The 18,931-nt window shown below is 35.9% G+C and overlaps 1 protein-coding gene across 1 annotated transcript; it reads right to left on the reverse strand.

Moving 5' to 3' along the window:
• Positions 1-2,555: 2,555 nt before the first annotated feature.
• Positions 2,556-6,560, reverse strand: LOC120218841 (probable chlorophyll(ide) b reductase NYC1, chloroplastic). Its single transcript, XM_039215740.1, has 10 exons — positions 6,075-6,560; positions 5,749-5,827; positions 5,523-5,658; positions 5,268-5,342; positions 4,959-5,151; positions 4,459-4,527; positions 3,991-4,130; positions 3,740-3,862; positions 3,338-3,530; positions 2,556-3,090 (listed from the first exon to the last, which is right to left on the reverse strand). The coding sequence occupies exons 1-10, from the start codon at positions 6,453-6,455 to the stop codon at positions 2,905-2,907; spliced, it is 1,575 nt and encodes a 524-aa protein (XP_039071671.1). The 5' UTR covers positions 6,456-6,560; the 3' UTR covers positions 2,556-2,904.
• Positions 6,561-18,931: the final 12,371 nt, after the last annotated feature.

Below are 18,931 nucleotides of genomic sequence, written 5' to 3' on the forward strand. Positions count from 1 at the left end.
ACATTCCCTTATGCCCGTACGGAGAATAAATTCACACGAAGGCATAAGGTATATGAATCCTGAAGGTTACTTGCTAGGCCCATACGGTGAATAAATTCACATGAATGTGTCGCTTTCACCCCCACTTAAAATAGGTTCAGAGCTCGGGTATAGAGCCTTAGATGAAAAAAAAAGTTTAGGAGGCTGAAATCATTAGAAAACGGTTAGTACAACTATTTACTCGAAAATATAATCAAAAGTAAGCAATAAGGATCGAAATGTTACCTTAAAATTTAAACTTACCCTTTTCGTTAAAAAGACAACTGGAAATTACCTTAGTCTGACTCACTTACATGTCCCCAGCGGAGTCGCCAAGTTGTCGGAACCGTCTTTCGGGTGGGCCCAGAATTGGGCTTCGACTTAGGAAAATGGATTAGGAGTCGTCACCGATCATTTATTTTAAACAAAATGGGTTGACCGAATACCTTATTTTTTACCTGATCTGCATTTTACCAGTGATATTTCATATTCGGGAGTCGGTTACAGTCAATGAAGGGTTAGCACCCTTGAACTGCCCTTTCAGTACTACGTAATTTTCAGTTGTCTTTAATTAAGAAAGTTGTAATTTTAAATTGAAAGGTAAAATAACGATCCAAATTGCTTACAAATTGCTTACCTTAGATTGATTTGAAATAGTCCTTAAAAATCGAGAAACGTGTTAGATAAAAGAAAAAAAAAATAGCGAAGGACAAAGGGAAATAAAGAACATGACACGAAGGTGAAATGATGAATAGATTACAAAGAAAAAAATAAAAATAAATAAAAATAAAAATAAAAGGAAAAAATAATAAATAAAAAAGTAATAATCTATACACAACCAATGAATAAATAAGAGCAAGAAATAAAAAAATAAAATAAAATGAACATCAAAGAAATAAAAATAAAGTAAAAATAAAGAAAATAAAAAATCAACTAAAAATGATTAATGCATATATATATATATATATAATAGGCATATAAATAAACTATTGAAAGTATACATAATGATAAAATATAAAAAAACCAAATAAAGATAATTACAATATACATATAGTAATAATAGACTTATAAGTAAAATATTAAAATATATATATATATATATATATATATATATAACAATAAAATATAATATAAAAAATAATCAAATGAAAATAATTTAATATATATATATATATGTATAATAATAATAATACGAATAATAAAAATAAATAAGTAAAATATCTATATAATAAATAAAGGGACTAAATCAAAAATAGAGTGAAATTTAGGGCCAAATTTAATAGGAATTCGCGGTGCAATTGGATTTCAGGGGGCAAAATAGAATTGTTTTAAAACTAGAGGGACCGAAATCGCGGTTTACCCATTAATTAACAGAAACACGCTGATCCTTTCCCGGGTCGGGTTGACACGCGGGTCACCGCACGGGCTGGGTATAAAGCCCAACAATTTTTTTAACTTTCATTGCTCTTCATTTTCAAAACCACATACCCCTTTTAAACAAATGCTCTCATTTGTTCTTCCAAATGAAGAACAAAGGCTTGGTTGCGGTTGCACCGCCTCGCGCCGCCTCACTGCCGCCATTCATCGACGGCAAAATCTATTTTTTTTTTGTTTTTCGAAAGCCCGTCTCTTGTAGTTCTCAAAAATCAAACTTATTTTTTTTTAAAATGCCTCAAGGGGGCGTAGATCTGAGATCAAAGTTTTGAAACCCTCTTTTTGTCATTGGCCATTTCAAAGTAAATATCGAAGAAAAATAACTATGAATGTAACATGCACAAAGCAAAAACGCCGAATCGAGGTAAAATATACATTTTATTTCTTTCTTGCCTTTGAATATTACATAAATGCTCCGAATATTTCTTGCGTTTGCTATAATTTTTCTCTAGTAATCGTCCCTAAACTCTGTCGATTACATCCACTACTTATAATGGAAAAAAATTATATTTTTAGTATCAAATCTAGAGTCCTAATCGCATTGATATTATGTTGCTTGGTTGTGGATGAGTCTTAGATACCCACGATGTTGATATGTTTCGCGAAACGGCCAGAGGAAAATGTGAGTGGCGAGGAGTCCTCGGGGGGACTGCTGCGGCGCTGACTTGCTAGGAGAACTAGGGTTTCGAACAAACCCTAATCCAAACCGGGTTATAGGGCTGGTTCACGTGTAGCTGGACGGCATGTTTTAGTCTTTGGGTTATTGTTGGACCATTGTGGTATTTGGGCTTTAGCCTGTACACGTAATACAAAAATAATAAGTAAATATATAATGTATAATATAATATCATATAACATAATATGGGCAGACGAAATTAAGTGTATTCAATTATTACGTGGAATTTCGAATCTACAGCTACTACGAAGAAAGATTAAGCCGAGTGTCATGTTAGCATCTCCAGGCATCGTGGAGACGATCCACACCTGAAAGGCCCGTCTTATTGAGTTTCAAATGGCCTTTTTTCTATTGAATTTTCTGCAAACCATCCGACCCCTGTTGGAGGTAACACATGCTTTGCGAAAAAGGTATCTTAGAATGGTTCTTGAACATGAATGATCCAAAGTTCATTACAGTTTAAATCATTACATGAATACATGTTACAAGTATGAGGAATAAAGAATGCTTCAATGAAAAATAGTACGTCTTCCTATTCTATTGTATTCAAACCCAATAAATCTGGTCTCAACTGGTACTTGTACAAGATCCAATTGTTAAATATATATGCATATCCTGAGAGGTTGCAGGTGAAAAACCAAACCATTGAACCATAGAATGGTCGGTTTAGACTTTAGAATCGTATCATGTCACTTGTACAATCACAGGCATCATACTTGGCTCCTTGCATGAGATATAAATAGTCTTTGATGCATTTGGATTATGACTGTGCCGTCTCATGTGCCGGGTAATGTGCTGCTTGTGCTAGAAAGGATGATGAAGGCACAAACAACTGAAAGTGAAAACACAGACACCAAAGTGTTTTCAGTGTACATTTCCATTGCATCTGTAAACGAGAACCGTGTACGGTTTTCAGCCCAGTTCCGGATACGGTCTGCCTCTGCTGCATATAATGCCCTACCCTGGATATGCACAATTCTTGCATTAGAAACAAAATTTGGGAAATAGGAAAGAGGGAACGGATACAATTTAAATATAAGAACGAGACCGTCTCGTCCACTACACTGGATCGCAATCAATTAAAAGGATCATAAGAACAGAACTTCGACAAGCATTCCCTTGCTACAGGATTCATTAGCTGCAGTACCCCCTTTTGTTATAATGATGGAAACTATGTGACAAATGTTTTCCTCAGAGAATCAAGGTTACCTGTTCATCAAACCAACGACCTTGTCGCAGCCATGCAGTGATTAAAGCCAATAGTATCCGAGGTGGAGTCAAGTAGTTGATGGCCTTCCCTGTTCCCTTTACAACCCGCATTCGTGGAACTAGACTCCTTGCAACAGTCTCAGGGAGCTCACAAATAATATTAAACATTTGTTTGTTCTTTAAGGTTGAACCACTGCAAAAGTGCAAAACAAATATTTGACGAACACATTTATCAAGAGATAAATATTTGTATCATGCAAAAGAAACTGACAGTGAAGTAGCTAGTACTAATTTCGAATTGAATCTCTGCCATGTCTGTTCAGTTTACATAGACAAATACTTGAATCAAATGTTCAAAAAATAAAAGGTACTGCTTCACAAGTCAGGATGTATCCAATATACCTTAAGAGCAAATCTGTAAGGACCATGCCTGGAGATGCTGTGTGGATTCCTAGTTTAGAACGTTTGCATTCCTTCAAAAGTGAAGCATGAAGTTGCCTAAGACCACATTTCGTTGACCCATATCTAGAAGAGAGCGATTATCAATATTAACTATTGAAAACTTTTAAACATTACGAAGATTTGAGATCTGTTGATAAGTAGCAGCCCACAAGAAAAAGAACCAACTACAGTGACAGATAATGAGAATTTACACTGCAGTCAAAGGAGTACTAGATCCCCCAGAACCTGCACCATCCATATTAAATATGTGTCCCCCCTTTGGCTGGTTTTTCATGATGCGCATGGCTTCCCGGGTGCAGAGAATAGATCCAACGAGATTTGTTGAGACAATCTATCCACAATAACCAGCTAGTCAGAGACAAGACGCTGTCATCTAGTTAACTATAAACTAAAAGCCATTTCAGCCACTGGATATTGGAGTTCATTCATCATGGTGAGAGAAAATCGATTACTAGTTGTCTTTTGGCTCTTGGTTAGTCGTATTACAGAAACTAGTTACATGTAGAAGAGTGGGGCAATGATAAATGTAAGGAACTGGTAATTCAATATCCTATGATCCTATCTACTATGAAGCTTACACGTTTGTGAGAATATTACATATTATTGAAATGCCAAAAGGAGGAATTGCTCAAATAACATATCTAACAAATAAAAGATACCTGTTTAATATCTTCATCACTGAACTGCAGTAGTGGTCTAAAACCTTTGTTAGTGCCAGCGTTATTTATCTGTATGTGATAAAAACAAATCTCACATTTAGCACACAAATAAATGTTCTTTGTCAAGCCCCAACAAACAGGTACTGCATGGCAGCTACTTAGATACACAACAATTGCATAGTCATCATCAACAGTCTCATCACTTCTGTCATGAAAAATTATTTTAAGCTCAGCATCTTATGTCCTAATTAAATAGAAAATAGATTTCAGTTTAATTATACCAGCATGCACGGCTTTATTACACTTCTTACAGTTAAGAGTCGAAATTAATTGATAATAGGCACATGGTTGTTCAACTTCCTCCAAAAATTGATCTAACATCGCTTCCCAATAGCATCAACATGCTAACACGACGCACTATTGTATCTTGTATGCACGCGTTCACATGGCATACAAGGGAAGAGAGTGACAGTCGGAAAAAGTTAGGCTATACAACTCACCCAAATGTCAACAGAACCAAGTTCGCTGATGGCAAAGTTAGCCAATTTTTCGACATCATCTGCTTCACAAACATCACATGCTATACCAACCACTTTCGCTTGTTTCAGATTCTTGCTGGATGAGCCACCGGCAGTCATACCTTCCTTCAGGCTTTCCTCAAGTTCTTTGACAGTCATATCAACGGACTCGGGACTGTCTTAACAAGATCCAAAAAGGAAAAGTTGTTGTGAGAACTATACTGATAATAATAATAACTGAAAATAAATTATTAATATCAAAAACTAGCTTAAATTTTATTTGTACTCCACCTGCGAGACGCAACGACAACACGATCTCCAGAAAGAAGAAATTCTCGAGCAAGTGCTTTTCCCAATCCTCTTGTGCTAAATCAGGCGGTCAAAAACACAACCACAGCCCAACAAAAAGGGTAAGTTCTCTGTACCATGGATCCATTAACACATCTGCCTAAAATTTTGTTTCTAACTAGATATGATCTCAGGTCTTAAACAAAAACTGTAAAGAAATTACAAATCAAATATGATGGGCAAATTTATATATTGTACCTTCCAGTTATAACAACATTTCTAGGACCAGCTCGACAGTGTTCATCTAGAACCATATTTGCTCCAATCATGGTTCCAATGATAACCCCTCCAACCCAGCTATACCAAATCAATGTATTCATCTGACCGTCTCCACCTATAGAAAAAATATTTAACTTTCAGAGACAGATAACTCCTTGAAGGGCATCCAAAATCAATTCAAAGATGCACAAGTACATTAGCTAACCTGACAACTGAAAACCAGTCAAGAGAATCACTCCAGTGCTCATCATGGTCACGATATATCTTCCAATTTGCATAGCAATCTGGTTCATGAGGGAAAAGAACCCCAAAGGTTATATCCAAGTTTAGCTTTGAAATATTACAACAAGCTGATGACTCAAATCAGCCAGTAGTAGACACCAAGAACATGGGAATTCAGTTAAACATGCAAGCATACACTCAATTGTTAAACAGATTATGGAGCGTGATTACAACTAATTGAACATGAATCATAAAGAAAAAGAGAGGCATGCAATTGATTAAGACGGTTTACAATTACATACAACTCACCGAGGAGAAAACTTCATCAACTTTAGCCACAGCTTTTTCATAGTCATCTTGAGATTGGGAGCCCAATTTACTAACCCCGAAAACAGCAGATTTCAAAGATTTCCAGAACCCATCCCCTTTTTCCAGCTTCAATTCATTTTCCATCAAAATCCCAAGCTTTCTCTCGCTTTCCATCTCTTTCTCTTTCATTTCCCCTCCATCATCTCCCCTAAAAGACCGACACTTCTGCACGTACGCCCCATGACGGTTTCTAGTTGGAAAGGGCAACCGTACAAAACAACCACGTTTAACTTTAAGCCAGTTGCTCCGTTGTTGTTCCTTGAAACAAAACTGTTGGTCCTTCTGGTAAGCAAATAACTGAAGCTTCGTCACTGCCGCCATTTCTGTAAGAGATTCGAACTAAAAAAAAAGGAATTGAATGTTTCAGTTCCAACCTTTGCTGGCGACACAAGAATAATATAGAAAATATCTTTTATTTTTCTCCTAATTATCCAATTCATCAAATAGATTAAAAAAAATATCGGGGGAGATCTTCTTAGGTAGAGGAATGTGATGACCACACGTTAAAGCAACATAATCTGCTACACTTTTGGACGAAACGTGGCGTTGTGGGTCGGTGTTTGCATGTCGTTTTGCTGAGCCATCAAAGGTGGGTGACGCTTCTACGCCTTGTGTCTTTGCCTTTTGGTTTTGGGTTACGGCCTTTGGGTTTAGTAGCCATCAACGACCCGCAACGATAACTTGGACTAATTATTTATAAGTTTATTCCAATGGAAGAATCAAAATTCCGAATTCTCCGCTTCATAGAAGTAAAAGCAAAAGCCTAACATTTGCATGTGGAAGAGCATTTTAATCAGACTCAAAAGCCTAACTTTGTCTTAATGTAATCATATATTCTAACAGTATGATGTTTTAGGCCGATACAATATAGACACTCGTTTTTGTCTGGGTTTTAAAAAATATTTATTTATTATTATTATTATTATTTAATTTTTTTCTTTTCTTGCTTTCAGGTCCCATGTGTAACAATCTCACTATCCCATCAACCCCACTATCTCCACCATTCCACAACTACTACCACATGCGTACATCCATGAAGAAATCACGGAGCAATTTGGGGTAGCAGGGGTCACGCAGAGATCAACTCTTCTTCTCTCTTTTATATAACCTCTGGGCTTTTACTATTGAAAGGGGGAGCATATTTACAAACGAATGATCTTCTTCTTGAAACCTCTCTCAGACCAATCTTCTTCACTTCCCCAACTTCCATGGCCGCACTCTTATGCTACGCATCACCTCTTTTCGCTACGTGGCTACCTTCGTTCTTCTCTTTCATGGGTCTTGTTTGAAAAATGGTCGAAACCCGAGCATGATTCGACCATCTCTGGGGAAAGCCATGGATCGACTGGTGGCCTTACTTTTAGTGTCGTTTTCTCTCTTGTTTCTTAATCAACCGACCATGTCTTTGCTACCAAAACAGTGCGATGACATATGCGAAAGTCCTCACATCCCATTTTCATTTCATTTAAACGCTTCTTGTCCTTCGATTTTCACAGTTATCCGTCTTTCGTGCTTGAATTCCACTACCCTTTACCTCCGTATCGGCACTGAAACCTATCGAGTTCTCAATTTTTTATCCGACGGTGTACTCGTGGACTTCCCCGGAACCGCCGGTTGTCGTCAGTACAATGACTTGAACGGCTTTGGTTTTACAAAAAACGACTACTTTGGTATCTCCAACGACAACGTCATCGGTCTATATGATTTTGAGGACTCTTCTTTGAGTGAAGCGGGTTGTGAAACAAGACTTGCCCGGTTGTGATGGAAACTACGGTGGATCTCTTACATGCTGTTACCCGCTTTCCAATCACAGCATTGGCATTTCGGTGATGGGTTCTCGAGCTTTTCAAAGTTCAGGTGCCGAGGATTTTCATCATGGCTAGTTGCTCGGGGTTCCAACACCGGTAAACGTGGGGTTAAGTTGGAGTGGGTGATTCCTAAAAACTCATCTGATAGAGTTCGTGCTAATGATGCAGATATGGTGAATGTCATTGCAGTTTAAGCAGCGGTCAGGTGCCTGTGCAAGGAGTGTTCTTAAATTCCTTCTTTGTTCTTTATTTGCTTTCTCCCAGTATCACATAGAATTGTTGGGTATCTGGAAGAGGAAGCCGTTCATTCGTATACAGAGTATTTGAAGGACATTGAAAGTGGGGTTGTAAAGACTTTCTTGGAGCCTGCGTTTCTATTCCATATTTTACATTTTTTTAACATTTTTTCTTCTCTTAATTAATTAATTTATTTTTTTCCTTTACCCCTTTAATTTATTTAGTATTTATTTTTTTATTTAACATTTTTATGTTCTTTTTTAGGGGAATTTTTAATTAATCAAAGATAATTATTCGAATCGATGTTTTAAATTTCAATTTAAATTTTCGCAATAAAGACAACCGATAAATTAATTGGTACCGAAATGGCAATTCAATGGTGTTAATCATTCCTTGACCGTAACCGACTCTCGAATTTGACACATTTCTGGTAAAACGCAGATCAGGTAAGATGGTGTCTGATCAGCCTAAATAATTTAAAATGATCGGTGGTGACTCTAATCCAATTTTCCTAAGTTGAAGCTCAATTTCGGGCCCAACCGAAAGACGGTTTCGACACACAAGAACATGGAAATTTTCCCTTTTGGGTGAATTGCTTATCATAATATATGTTAAATACGTACGAATCAAGAGACCTTCATGATAAATAAACTATTATTCATTGAGGTCATGGGTTCAAACTGAGGTCATGGGTTCAAACATCATGAATGTTAGAGGTACGAGTATTTAATATCAAATGGTTAAGAATTATTTTTTAACAGATATTATCTTACAGATTATCAAATGTTCTCACCTAATAATATTTAGGATTTAAAATTTAATTAAATATTAAAAAAAAATCAAAACCGGTTGTTTATTGCTGAAATAGTTTCAAATGATGCATTGATAGCAATTTTAGCATCTCATAAGAGACCTGCCTTTACATATTTGTTCTTAGGCTCTTGTCTTGTAATGTGTATTTTTAGACACTATAATAAAACTTAAATCACTACAATAAAATAGGTATATAGCGGCGTTTGTCGTAGCGTTTTCAAAGCAAACACTACTAAATTTATACATATCGTGGCGTTAATATACAAAATGCCACTACATAGTATCATTAACGGTGTTTTTCAACAAACACCGCTAAAACTTGTACTTTAGTGACATTTATCGTTCTTTACAGACGTTTTTAAACAAACGCCGCAATAGGGTACATGTATCGTGGCATTTTTAGACAAACGTCGCCACCAAATCATTCTTTATTGGCCTTTTTTACACAAATGCCACAAAAGATTTCATATATATTGGAATTTTTGAACAAATGTTGTGACAGACGTGTACCTTAAAAGCTTTTTTTAGAAAACACTGTTATAAAATGATAAATGATGGTGTTTGTGTCTATAAACGCCACAAACTTTAATAAAACCCTAACTTCTTTTGGCAAAATAGAGTAATCGTTTGTGGCATTTTTTGCACAAACGCCACAAAATGGTAAAATTAACGGCGTTTTTTACAAATGCCGCTAAAACTCATATTTTAGCGGCGTTTATTTCACAAACACTGCGACATACAAGTACTTTAGCTACATTTATTAAAAATCACCGTCATAGAGTCATACTTTAGTTACGTTTTAGACAAACACCGTTACATCTTAATACTTTAGTGACTTTTTTAATAAACGCTGCAGTTTATCGGTACATTAGTGGCATTTTGAGTTACAAATGCCTTTATTTCAGTTCTTTTGACGCTTTTATTTGCAAACGTCGCAACTTTTTAAAGTTCTTTGGTGGTGGTGTTTTTCCAGATGCCGCGAATTTTTTATATTTTGCATGAATTTAAAAAAAAGAAACAGTAAAAACCTATCTTTGAAACAACAAATCCCCAATTTCTTTCGTTCGTCTCTCACAGTCTCACTTTCATTACCAGAAAGGTTTTGTCATATGCTTGGGTTAATGCTTTTTAATCTCCTTAACCTTCTCTCACTTTCATGCTCAACATCTTCACCTTCTCTTGCTATTCCGATCTGGTAAGTTCTTAGATCCCTTGAATTCTATTGATTTTCCTTATTTTTATTGTTTGCTAGAGCTTGGTTGATGCTTTTTAATTTCCTTTATTCAATTTTAAGTTTGTATTAGATCCAAAATTTTGAATTTTTATGGGTTCCATTTTGAGTTTTAACATATTATGTTTTTTGTTTCATTTTCTTGTTTGCTGAAAATCTCGGACCTCGAGTGAATTGACTTTGTCACTAATTTTGAGCGGTGCTGGAAAGGTTCTTCCTGAAGGTTACTAGTGGCTGAAAATTTTGACTTTGGGTTTTTTTGGTCAATGTAGGCGTTTTACTGTTAATTTTGATGAATATCTAGGGTTCTGAAGTTGCGTTTCATTATGAGCATCTCAGTTTGGCGGCTATTTTCCATCTCAAATTCGTGCTTATTGTTCAATTACCGCTGCTGCTGATTTTCTATCAAGCATTCTGTTTCAATGTGGGCATTGCACCCTTGTTTTGAGTTATTTTGAAGTTGAATGCATTTGTTTCTTGGAAGAAAACATGGAAAGGGTGAGTTGGGAGTAAATTATGGGGCAAGATTACTGGTTAATTACTAGATTGGTGGAACGATTGCTGTTATTGTTTCAGTAGGGTAGATTAGGGCAGCTGAGATGCCTCCTTCTCTAGCATTGACACACTCTCCAGGGAGGGAGCTGAGAGGGGGAACCCACAAAAGATGGTGTAGCTTGGAGGGCGTGTTGAATGTACATGAAAAAGATGACGACCTTGCTTTGTTCAATGAAATGCAGTCCAAAGAAAGAGATAATTTTTTGCTTCAGCCCTCAGATAACATGGAAGATTCATTTTGTAATTTTCTGTTTTGCCTTTTGATTTCATTTGTATGGTTGTATTGCCCGTGAATTAAGGAATGTGAATCAGTGTCTGCAAGCTAACGCCATTTTTTTATTTTCTTTGGTTTTAAAATATTGTTTGCAGCCACAAAACTGAAATATTTTTCAGATTTCAAACTTGGAGTATTTGTTCCTGTTCGAGGGGAGACTAGTGAACTCCTTGATGCAGATGAAGAGAAAATGACTATGAATGGTATGTCATGCTGGGAAATAAACGAGTAACGAGTAATTTCCCTATAATCAGATTAGTGATAATGCGAAATAAAAGCGGAAAAATAATACCCGAAATTGATAACGGAGTTCAGTCAATTTTGTCTACTTCTCCGGACTATTACAGATCTTTTACTAAAGAGAGAAAATTTACAGGTATTTACAAAACACTCACTACTCACAAGAAAACTCTCTAATATTGGGAGAAATAAATGATTTGGGATGATTTTGAAGTTAAATGAGTTAGGGTATTTATAGTTGAAGCTTAGGGACTAATCTTGTAGTTAACTCTATTTCTATTTCAATAAAAAAATTAGGGGCACCGAATTTGTTGAAAACCTAAACTAGCGCCCCCAATTTCTAAAAAAATAAACCTTTTTGTTGACTTATAATTAGGCGGTGCTCCCCCACCCTTTTTTGATTTTTTTTCAACAATCTCTCACTTGAAAATTGATTTTAATCTGTCTTCACACATCGATCAATGCAACAGATTTTGTAGTCTTGTTACTCTAGCATGCCAACTGAAGCTGAACACAATTTTAGTTTTTCCGTGGTCACCGTCTTTGTCAACATGTCTGCCGGATTTTGAGCTCTACTAATCTTTTCAAGTTTTAAAATCTTATTTCTAGAAAAGATCGGATAAAATGATATCGTAATTGTATGTGCTTCATCCTATAATGAAAAGAAGATTCTTTGCTAGATGGATAGTATTTTGACTGTCGCAATACAAGACATTGTTTTCTTGTTTCTTGTCTAACCCTTCCAAGAAACTTTGGAGCCAAACCATCTTCTTGCTGGCTTCCGTAACAGCAACATATTCTGCTTCAGTTATGAAGAGAGCAACTATCTTCTATAGTTTAGAAACCCAACTCACTGCAGTACCTCATAGAGTATAGAAATACCCTGAAGTGCTCCTTCTGATGTCAATATTTCCGGCTAAGTCAACATCTACATAGTCTGTCAGTATCATATCTCCACCTTTGAAACAACGTGCTTTGTTCGTGGTACCCCGCAAATATCTGAGGATCCATTTGACTGCTTCTAGTGTGTCTTGCCCGGATTATTCATGTACCTGCTAAAAGCTCCCACTGCATGAGCAATATCTGGTATGGTACAAACCATGACATACATCAGACTTCCAATTGCTGAGGCATACGACACCTTCACCATGTGTGCACGTTCTTCCTCCGTCTTTGGTGACTGTTCTTTGGAGAGTCTAAAATGAACACCTAAAGGTGTACTTACCGGTTTAGCATCTTGCATGTTGAACCTGGAGAGTACTTTATTTATGTACTCAGCCTGTGATAACATCAGAGTCTCTGACTTTGTCTCTCTTGATCCTCATCCCAAGAATCTGCTTTGCAGGGCCCAGATCTTTCATTGCAAACTGCTTCAAAAAAGAATTTCTTCAATTTTATAATATCTTGCATGTCTGATCCTGCAACGAGCATGTCATCAACGTACAACAATAAAATAATGAAGTTGTTGTCAAACTTCTTGATGTAGCAACAATGATCTGCTTGGCATCTGGTAAAACCATTGTTATCCATGAAGCTATAGAACTTCTTGTACCACTGTCTAGGAGCTTGTTTTAAACCATACAAGCTCTTCTTCAACATGTATACCAGGTTTTTCTTGTCTTCCTTTATGAAGCCTTCTGGCTGCCTCATATAGATTTCTTCCTCCAAATCACCATGAAGGAAAGATGTATTTACATCTAACTGCTCAAGATGTAGATTTTCTATAGCTACATTTTTAATACCAATCTGATTGTAGACAGTTTCACGACTGAAGAAAAAATTTCATTATAGTCAATACATTTTTTTGCTGAAAACCTTTGACAACCAATCTTGCTTTGTAGCGTTTGCTCCCATCATGCTCTTCTTTGATCCTGTAAATCCACTTGTTGTGGAGCACTTTCTTGTCTAGTGGTAATTCAGCTAATTCCCACGTTTGATTTGACATAAGCGAGTTCATCTCATCTTTCATGGAAGACTCCCACTTGACTGAATCCTCCACCTGCATTGCTTCATCATAACACTCTGGTTCACCATTGTCAGTCAGCAATAAGTAGTGCAAAGAAGACGAATAATACTGGTTGATTTAGGAATTCTGGAATAGCGTCTTAGTTTTGGTGTGCCTGGTTCTTCTTGAATTGCTTTAGGACTGATCTGAACATCATTTCCAGAAATCTCCTCGAACTCAACAAATTCTTTTGTTTCAGCTTCAGTATTGGAGCTACTTGATTCTATGGTTGACCTGTCTTTGTACATCACATTCTCATTGAAAATAACATCTCTGCTTCTGATGATATTTCGATTTTCGTAGTCCCAAAACCGGTAACCGAACTCATCTCCACCGTAACCAACAAAGACTTATTTGTTAGACTTAGCTTTAAGTTTACTTCTTTCAGCAGAATTTATGTGTACATAAGAAATACAACCAAACACTCTTAAGTGTGAAAGGCTTATTTCTTTTCTGCTCCAAACTTCCTCTGGTATTCCACCATCCAAAGGAACTGAGGGCCCACGGTTGATCATGTAAGCTGCAGTGTTGATAGCTTCAGCCCATAGCAATTTGGGCAAGCCGGCATGTATCCTCATGCTTCTGGCACGTTCATTCAGAGTTCTGTTCATGCGCTCTGCTACGCCATTCTGTTGTGGTGTCATGGGAACTGTTGTATCCATCTTGATCCCATTGTTTGCGTAAAATTCTCTGAATCTGGTATTTATGTACCCTCCTCCATTATAAGACCTCAACCGCTTGACTTTCAAACTAATCTCTTATTCCACCATGGCCTTCCATTTTCTGAAGGTATCAAAGACTTCTGATTTCTTCTTCAGAAAATAAACCCACACATTTCTTGTAGAATCATCAATGGAGGTGACATAATATAATGAGCCTACAAGGGATGGAACTGGGGATGATTCCTATACATCAGTATGAACCAACTCTAACTTTTATTCATTGGGTGTCTTGCCAATCTTTGCAAAACTGTCTTTCTTTTGTTTGCCAAAGATGCAATCTTCACATAGTCTGACATCTACATTCTTTAGATCCGACAGTTTTCCTTTTGACAAAAGTGTCTTCATCCCTTTCTCGCTCATATGGCCAAGCCTTTGGTGCCATAGGTTTGATTTTCCATCAGCATCTGCTACTGCAATGATATTCTCTAAATTTGAGGTTACATAAAGAGTATCAGTCTTCTTACCACGAGCAATGACGAGTGCTCCTTTGGTAATCTTCCATTCACAGTCTGAAATGGTTGTGTCATATCCTTCTCCATCAAGTTATCCTACAGAAATCAAATTTCTTTTGAGGCCAGGAATATGTCTCACTCCTTTCAGCTTCCAGGTGGTCTGGTTTGGCAACTTTAGTCGGATGTCTCCTTTTCTGATGATTTTTAAGGTTTCATCATCAGTTAGATGAACCTTCCCAAAATCACCACTGACATAGTTCTCCATGATTTATTGGCATGGGGTGGAGTGGAAAGATGCCCCTGAATCTAAGATCCATGATTCAATCGGACTGTTGACGCTTAGAATCATGACATCACCTGTCTCCTCTGTCATGTTGGTAGATTCCTATGCGTTGATATCTTTCTTTAGTGCTCGACATTCTCTTTTCAAGTGACCCTTCTTGCCACAATTATAACAGGTAAAATCTTTTTTCCCATTCTAGATTTCGACCTGCCACGATTTGAATTTCTTTCTAAAATTCTCCCTCTAGACTCCGTGTGCAAGGCTGAGGAGGTTGATACTTCATCTGATTCTCTTCATCGAATTTTTTCACTCAATACCAGATCCCGAACATCGTCGAATTTCAATTTATTGTTTCCCGACGAGCTGCTGACTGTAACAGTAGCATTCCAACTGTCTGGTAGAGATGATAAGAGAATTAAAGCTCGAACTTCATCATCGAATTCAATTTCCACGGAACTCAACCGGGTTGTGATTGTGTTGAGTTCATTTAGGTGTTGAGCCACTGATGCCCCTTCCGCCATCCACAAATTGAATAATCGCCTCATCAAATAAACTTTGTTTAAGGTCGATGGCATCTCATACATACTGGAGAGAGTCGCCATAAGACCCGCCGTAGTATTTTCCTTTGCTATGTTGAAAGCAACATTGCGGGATAACGTCAGTCGAATAACTCCGAGGGCTTGTCTGTCAAGAAGAGCCCAGCCTTCATTCTTCATGCCCTTTGGTTGCTTTCCTGAGAGAGGTTGATATATATTTTTCTGGTACAGAAAATCTTCAATCTGCATCTTCCAAAAGCCAAAGTCCGCACCATCGAACTTCTCAATTTTCACATTCCTTTCTTCTGCAACCTTCGCCCCCACTTGAATTTGGCTTCGTTTGGATCGTTTATGACAATTCTTGCGAACCACTGTGTATTAGAACACCTCCACCGACAAATTCGTATCGCCGAATTTTTTTTACTATTCATGAAATTTACTATTCATATGAATAGTAATGGATAATATGAATAGTAACATCGCAAAAAAATTGACAAAATTCACAACCAAACACTCTGATTACCAGTTGTTGGAAAATAAACGAGTAACGAGTAATTTTCCTACAATCAGATTAGTGAGAATGTGAAATAAAAGCGGAAAAATAATACCCGAAATTGATAAACGTAGTTCAGCCAATTTTTCCTAGTTCTTCGGACTGTTGCAGATCTTTTACTAAAGAGAGAAAATTTACAGGTGTTTTCAAAACACTCACTACTCACACGAAAGTTCTCTAGTATTGGGAGAAAGAAATTATTTGGGATGATTTTGAAACTAAATGGGTTAGGGTATTTATAGTTGAAGCTTAGGGACTAATCTTATAGTTAACCTTATTTCTATTTTAATAAAAAAAATTGGGGCATCGAATTCGGTGCCCCCAATTGTTGAAAACCCAACCCGACGCCCCCAATTTATGAAAAAATAAGCCCCTTTTATTGACTTGTAATTAGGCGGTGCTCCCCCACCCTTTTTTGATTTTTCTTCAACATGCATAATTTCGTCTTTGAGATTTTTTAATGTTGTTTAGAACTATGACATGATGAAATTTTTGGTCTGGAACTAAGCTGAAATAGTAATATAATCTTATATAAGTCGGCACGTTCTTATTTGGTGTATGTTAGAATTAAGTAATTGCCAACGGTGTCAGCAAGAAATTAGTATTATTTGATCATTTTTATTTCATTCCTAGCATGCTATTGTGCTGTTATCTGAACTTGAAGTTTTTTTGGTCCTCACAAAGTATCATTCTTGCTGATTTTGAAGGTTATTAACTCTACAAGGGATCTTGTGGGAAAGAATGATGCTAAAACCAGCAAGCAATAGATGAGTAGGAGGACATGGTTCCATGTGATGATTTTCTTGATCAAGGGTTCACACGCTCCAAGGTATATTTTCCAGCATCTTTTTGGTGAATGTATAATTTGTTTAAGTAATTGCTGATTGGGAACCCTAACTATAGTCAAACTCTCAATTTGATACTAAAGTGGCCTGATGTGATCCATGTTTGTTCATTCCAGTTTTTCTCATTCTTTCTTAAGCAATCTTTTGATTCATTGTTGGTTTGAGGTGTTCTGAAATTGTGTAAGAATGAGAGACACGTCTTTGTTTTGTTTCATGTTCTTCTGATAGATCTTTACACATATGAGTATTATGGAATAAAAAATCTGATCATTTTTTCTCATTATCTACTATCTCATCGCGACACTAATAAGTGTATTCACAAGGACGAAGCAGGGTAGAATCAGTTGATCACCACTGGCCTGTTTGATCATGGATGTATCAACTACAAGGTTAGAATCACTGCATGCAAGTCAGAAGAGGAGGTTAAATCACTCAAACTTGTGCACGCAAGTCGGAAGAATGCTTTTCCTTTTATTTATTTTAGTGAACAATGTTTTTTAATTGAAAGAGAAAGAATCTAGGCTAAAATCTAGTGAACAATGTTAAATTAAATTACATGTAATTTTAGTGTAAACTTTAATTTATTTTATTGTTAAGTATGTATTTTTCTACATAATTTGTGTCGTAATTATATTTCACTTTAATGTAAACTTTGGTTTATTATTATGGATTTCAAGTTTGTGGTTATGGATTTCAAGTTTATTGGATAATGCTATATGTTAAAATTTTAAATTTGGGTAATAAAAGAGCAAAATCAACATTTGAAAAATCAATTTTAATTAGTGGCGTTTGTATAATAAAACAACACTAAATACATAGTCAATTCCGGCGTTTATAAAATAAAACGCCACTAAATACATAGTCAATACCGGCATTTATAAAACAAAACGCTACTAAAGTTAAAGATCTTTTGTGACGCTTATATAGAAACGTCACTATATACGTAGTCAATAGCAACGTTTTACAATCACAAACGTCACTATATGTCATAATATTTAACGAAATTTTTGAGAACAAACACTACTAAATAAAAGATATATAGTAGCATTTGTAAAAAAACGCTGCTAAAGATCATAACATGTAGCAATGTTTGTAAAAAAACATTGCTAAAGAACATACGTTCGCAAACGTCGCAAACTTTTGCAACGTTTGTTTTAGGGGCGTTTTTTACGGTGTTTATTTTTGCATCAGAAAGATTTTTAATGGCGTGTATAAACGCCGCTTAAAACATGTCTTTTATGTAGTGAATGAAGCAAAATAATAAATCAGGATTTGTTTGCCTGTTGAGAATGCTAATCCAATAATTACGTGTTGTAGTAATTATGGAGGCCAAATGTTGTAAAACTACAACTGCACGTGAAAATCTGGCATAAACCTACAAAATAGTACTTATAAAATAGCAATAATGTTGTAAAAGTCATAATCCCACATGGGTATGCTGCCACCTTTCTGAAACCCTAAGTTTGGATTTGGAAAATCCATTTTTCTTTGTTCTTTGGGTAAAATACGTCACAAGCGACTCAATTATTTGTAAGATTATAAATACATTATTCAACTTTTTAAAATATTATAAATGGTTCACTTAATTAATTAATTATTACAAACATGTCATTTTGCTGTTAAAACTATAATGAATATTAACTTCTCAATTATAATTAGGCCACTTGATTCATCAATTATAAGAACCGTATCATTTAATTTATCACGTACTTATTGATAAAATTACTTATTGGTTATACCGTAGAAATACTAGTAATAATAAGATGCACAAAATTATTACTAAAAGTGGTATATCAAATAATCTTAAAAGAGTATAGGGAAAAAAACACTAAACAAAAGGACTAAAAAAGCAGGGGAAGAAAATGATTGTCAAAAGCAAAGGGTTTGGAGGTGTGAGTGCACTTGAGAAGGGAATCTATGAGGAAAGATGTATTAATATAAGGTTAAGAAACGACGTGTCCGGAAATTTATTAAGATAATTAATAAATTCGGTAAAGCGCTACCAGAAATGTTGACAGGCTCATAATGTTGTAGGTAGAAAACATGAAGAACTATTAAAAATTTGGTAACCGGTAAACTTGGTTACTGGTAGGTATCGGTACATATATACATACATATATATATATATATATAAGTATCCAAATTTATTTTACTGTAGAAAATATTAATTTAGGGTTACATTTTGAGTGAGTTTTAAGATATTAATTTAGTAATTATAAGCGTCTAATGACTTATTTTTATGT

The sequence above is a fragment of the Hibiscus syriacus genome, unplaced genomic scaffold, assembly GCF_006381635.1.
Source record: "Hibiscus syriacus cultivar Baekdansim isolate YM2019G1 unplaced genomic scaffold, ASM638163v2 tig00110201_pilon, whole genome shotgun sequence".
Lineage (NCBI taxonomy): Eukaryota > Viridiplantae > Streptophyta > Magnoliopsida > Malvales > Malvaceae > Hibiscus > Hibiscus syriacus.